Consider the following 5,000-nt stretch of genomic DNA (forward strand, 5'->3'; position numbering starts at 1 on the left):
CCCTAGCATTACTACCAGTGTTGGGGGTAACTCATTACAAAAGTAACATATTACATGTAATATATTACTTTTAGCAGTAACTCAGTAATATAACTTATTACTTATAGGATTTCAGTAATTTTATAGCCGTTACTTTGTCAAGTAACAAATTGAGTTACTTTCTTCTTCTTCATCAAAGCACATATTTCAATAAAGATACAATCATTGCCTAATCAAATTGTGTGTTTTTATGCAAATAACCACTATAGATGACAATAACAAAGGAAAAAGATAACATTTAGAATCTTGGACGGTTTACACTGACTTCAAGACGGTTGAAATTAATCTTTGGGATGCTTGGACAGGGCGGCGATGTCATTCTGCTACTGCTGTTATTTTGGTGAAAGTAATGCAAAAGCAGTGTACTAAGTAATGAGTTACTCTACACAGACGGTAATATTGTAAAGTAACATATTACTTTCAAACGAAAGTAACTAGTAATATGTAGTATATTAAATTTTTGAGAGTAACTTGCCCAACACTGATGGACTAACCGCTACTCCTCCTGTTACTTCCATTAGCGCCTGCTCCACAGCGAGGCAGCGCGCACCTGAGCCCGGAGCAGGCGGGGTCAGCGCGCCTGATTACACACTGAGGGAGGAGGTGTGAAGGGAGCAGCTGGTGCCGGAGAAAGAGGCCTGGAGGAGTTATTGACCCGACTCAACTCTCAACCCCCTCACACACACACGCGGGCGCGTATCCACCCTGGGCGGTGCTCTCAACCCCTTCACACACACACACACACACACACACACACACACACACGCGCGCGGCGCGCGCGCACGTGCGTATCCACCCTGGGCGGTGACCCGCGAAATTACCGCTCAGCTAGTGAGATTTGTTTTTGAGGGGCTCTATCAGTTTCTCAATGTGCTGTGAAGACAGGTAGAAACACATAGAAACGCAGTGCATAGAACAGACACGCATACAAACACGTGCACGCGCACGCGCACACACACACACACGCACACACGCACACACGTGCAAACGCACAGACAATTGCTTCTTCTTAATCACAGCATAGGAAAGTGAAGTCATTAAGAGAGTGTTACAACACACTGCAGTGTTGTCGAGGTCAGTTGCTTATCTCCTGCTATTACGCTGTTGCAACTGTCACTCACTCGTTGCTATTGTTGAATATCAGGCATTTTCCCAGGCTTTGGCATTCATTCATTCATTCTTAAAAAAAGCCAGCAAATAAATTCCGCTATTTCAATTGTGTCTGTTATGCGTCAGTGAAAAAACAACAATAACGACGCCGACGCCATAATTACATGTCTGCCAGTGCCTGCCGAGGAGAGAAAAAAGCACATTCGATTCGACTTAGTTTGTTAATACTTCTACAAACCGCTTCAACCCCCCGCTAACCAAAGGGTCACAATTAGCATGCGGCTTTACAAAGAGAGGGAGAGAGAGAGAGAACGACCGAGAGAGAAAGGAAACGAATAAGACGTGCGGAGAGGTCTGATCCTTCATCTGCAGGCTGCTGAATATTCACGAGGCTAAAAAACACATCCAATTAACTCCATGAATTATTAATATTCATGATAAAAGCCTATGCATATGCATTATGTTTGCGCTTTTGTTGTGGGCTAAAAGTGGCAGTGGAGCAGCGAGCGGCGTGCGATGGACTGAGCAGCTCTGTGACAGAGAGGAGAGAAGAGGAGGCTGATTTTGTCTGCCTGGTTGTTTTACCATCCACTCTCTTTGTACCAACATCAGATCTCTCGACGCATATCAACCAAACAAGGCGTCAGAGGGAGAGATGAGAAGAGACTGGGGTCGAGCGAGAGAGATGGAGAGAGCAAGAGAGGAGGAGGAGAGAGAGAGAGAGAGAGAAGGGGGGGGTTGAATGAGAAGATGAGATAGTGTGATTGAGAGAGAGAAAGAAGGGGAGTGAGAGGTCGGGCCGGGCAATCGATATTATATCGATATCCTGATACGAGACTAGATATCATCTTAGATTATGGATATATCCAACACAGTCTCACAGGAAACTGTAAAATAACAACGTTGTGGACCAACGTTGCTATGTTACAATTTCGGCTCGAAGATTATAAAATGGTAACGTTCTGAGATTTTAGGGTTAGGGTTAGGGTAGGGGCAGGGGTTAGAAACAGAGAATCTCCGTAAACCACGCCCACCCCTCTAGAAACGTACGTTACCATTTTACAATTTTGGAGCCGAAATTGTAACATAGCAACGTTGGTCCACAAGCATTGCTATATGGCATAAGTGTTGCCTTTTCCTGCATTATGGTCAAGTGATGAAAGTTTCTGAACTTGACTGTTCTAGCTGTTCTATTATTTGCCTTTACCCACGTAGTCATTATATCCACATTACTGATGATTATCAAACATCTCTTTGTCTAAATGTTTTTTCCGAAAGCACCAATTAGTCGTGGTAATAATTGTTGCAATATCGATATTGGGCTATTTGGTCAAAAGTGCTGTGATATTAGATTTTGTCCATATCGCTCCCAGCCAGAGTGAATGAGAGGATGAGAGGGAGAGAGGGAGATGTGATTGAGCGAGCGAGGCCCGCTGATAGTGGATCAGCTCTCTCTCTCTCTCTCTCTGGCTGAGCCGGGTCTCTGTGGCGTACGTGTATCTCACCGACGTGAAAAGACACGCTCCCAAATTGCCTAACAAAATAATGTGAAGTAAACAAGTGGGCCGGTTTGAAAGCGGACACTCTCTCTCCACGACGCACATGCGAGCCGCCATGCGTCATCGATGTGTTGCCAACGGCAACGGGGCTTTTATCTGATTCCAGGGTCAAGTCTGATTCACATTAACGAGAGCAGCTCTGCTGTGTCTCCTCACAGGTGCAGCAGACCCACAGGCACACACACACGCACGCACGAGGAGGGAAGCAGGGGGCGTGGGCGACTGTACCCAAACAACCACGATCACCTCGTACGCCCAGGGGCCACATGAGTTCCCCAATGCAGAAAAAAACGACTTAATCGTGGAATTTAGTCATAAAAATGGAATCAACTGGCCGAATAATTTGGCTGAAAATTGATAAAAGTAGGCCAAACTATCAAATTAAAAGTAGACCTAATTATTATAGTAACCTAAATTATTTCATTTTTCTAAAATAGGCAGAGATAAATAATTCAGTTTTCGATTGGGGGTGTTTTGAGACCTCACAACTTGGTTTTCACTTTGAGAAAAATGTCGAAGAGGCTGTCTGAGAGAGCCAAGTCATAAAAAAAAAAATCTATCCTAACCCCTAAATTAAAAAGAAAAAAAATAAGAATTTCATGTGGCCCTATCATGCCCAAGGGAAGAGGAACCAACGATGATGAAGTAAGGTTGTTGATCACTCACATCTGGTGACCACGCCCTCCAGCCTGATGATGTTGGGATGGTCAAACTGTCCCATGATGGAAGCCTCGGACAGGAAGTCCCGCCTCTGTTTGTCGGAGTATCCGGCCTTCAGGCTCTTGATGGCCACGTAGATCTCCCTCTTCCCCTGGACACGCAGCCGCCCGCTGCACACCTCCCCAAACTCTCCTACACGCACGCACGCACGCACACACACACACACACACAGACACACACACGCATACACACACACACACACACACACACACACACACACACACGAACGCACGCACGCACACACACACACACACACCCCACAAAGCAATGGAGGATTAAACTATGAAACTCGATGACAAAAGATAAAGAGCTAACATAAGTGATGAATAATTATACACTCCTGTCTCTAACTTGTCTCTAAGCTCTGATATCAGGTTCTAAATTTATATCCAGATCGTATCCATGTATCCAGATGTTGCGCAGAAATTAATCATCATTTCATTTCATTCCTAATTAATTAAATTCCAACAAATTAGCGAGTTTCTCTCATATACAGATTCTGAGTGAATATTTGTCGGGGGGGGATTACGTATGTAACTCACCCGCTCCGATGACTCTCTCGATGCGGATGCTCGAGGCATCGATCTCTTTGGCGAAGTCCCTGACGGCCTGGTTGGGGTCTTCATAGGTGTGGGGGTGGATGTAGGTCCTGCTGCCCGGAAGCTTGACTGCAGGGGAGGAGAGGGAGGAGATGTTACTGTGTGTCCCTGAAGATGTGGATCAGCTGTTGACTCGCCTTCATCAGACTATTCAACAGTTCAGGATGTATTTTATTGGAAACATTACTCGTTCAGTATTTCAGTCAAACTTTGCGAGTCAATTTATTTTACTTGAGTTATTAAACAGCAAAGATTTCACCCATAGGATGGTTTGTTCAGAAACAAATATCTATTTGAACTTGGATAGGAGGACTCGGTATCAAATGCCCTCTTCAAATCTAAGAAGACGGCACCAACGCAGGCGTACTTTTGTCAAGGGAGAAATTAACTCTCAAGAAATATGCTGATTGCTGATTCAGTTGAATGGTGGGCCTGGAAACCAAAGTGCATGAGATGCAGGGGGCCGGGAAACCAAAGTGCATGAGATGCAGGGGGCCTGGAAACCAAAGTGCATGAGATGCAGGGGGCCTGGAAACCAAAGTGCATGGGATGCAGGGGGCCTGGAAACCAAAGTGCATGAGATGCAGGGGGCCTGGAAACCAAAGTGCATGAGATGCAGGGGGCCTGGAAACCAAAGTGCATGAGATGCAGGGGGCCTGGAAACCAAAGTGCATGGGATGCAGGGGGCCTGGAAACCAAAGTGCATGAGATGCAGGGGGCCTGGAAACCAAAGTGCATGAGATGCAGGGGGCCTGGAAACCAAAGTGCATGAGATGCAGGGGGCCTGGAAACGAAAGTGCATGAGATGCAGGGGGCCTGGAAACCAAAGTGCATGAGATGCAGGGGGCCTGGAAACCAAAGTGCATGGGATGCAGGGGGCCTGGAAACCAAAGTGCATGAGATGCAGGGGGCCTGGAAACCAAAGTGCATGAGATGCAGGGGGCCTGGAAACCAAAGTGCATGAGATGCAGGG

At 46.1% G+C, this 5,000-nt stretch overlaps 1 protein-coding gene across 1 annotated transcript in view; it reads right to left on the bottom strand.

Moving 5' to 3' along the window:
• LOC310797220 (ephrin type-A receptor 3-like) overlaps positions 1-5,000 on the bottom strand; it is a gene marked incomplete at both ends in the record, with an annotated part of 146,449 nt that overhangs the window by 21,482 nt on the left and 119,967 nt on the right. Inside the window, 2 exons of the mRNA XM_083659570.1 lie at positions 3,375-3,560; positions 3,971-4,096. Of these exons, the coding sequence (XP_083515696.1) occupies positions 3,375-3,560; positions 3,971-4,096 (312 nt within the window). The remainder of the gene's footprint in view (positions 1-3,374; positions 3,561-3,970; positions 4,097-5,000) is intronic.

The sequence above is a fragment of the Poromitra crassiceps genome (assembly GCF_964638095.1).
Source record: "Poromitra crassiceps genome assembly, chromosome: 23".
In the NCBI taxonomy this organism is placed as follows: domain Eukaryota; kingdom Metazoa; phylum Chordata; class Actinopteri; order Beryciformes; family Melamphaidae; genus Poromitra; species Poromitra crassiceps.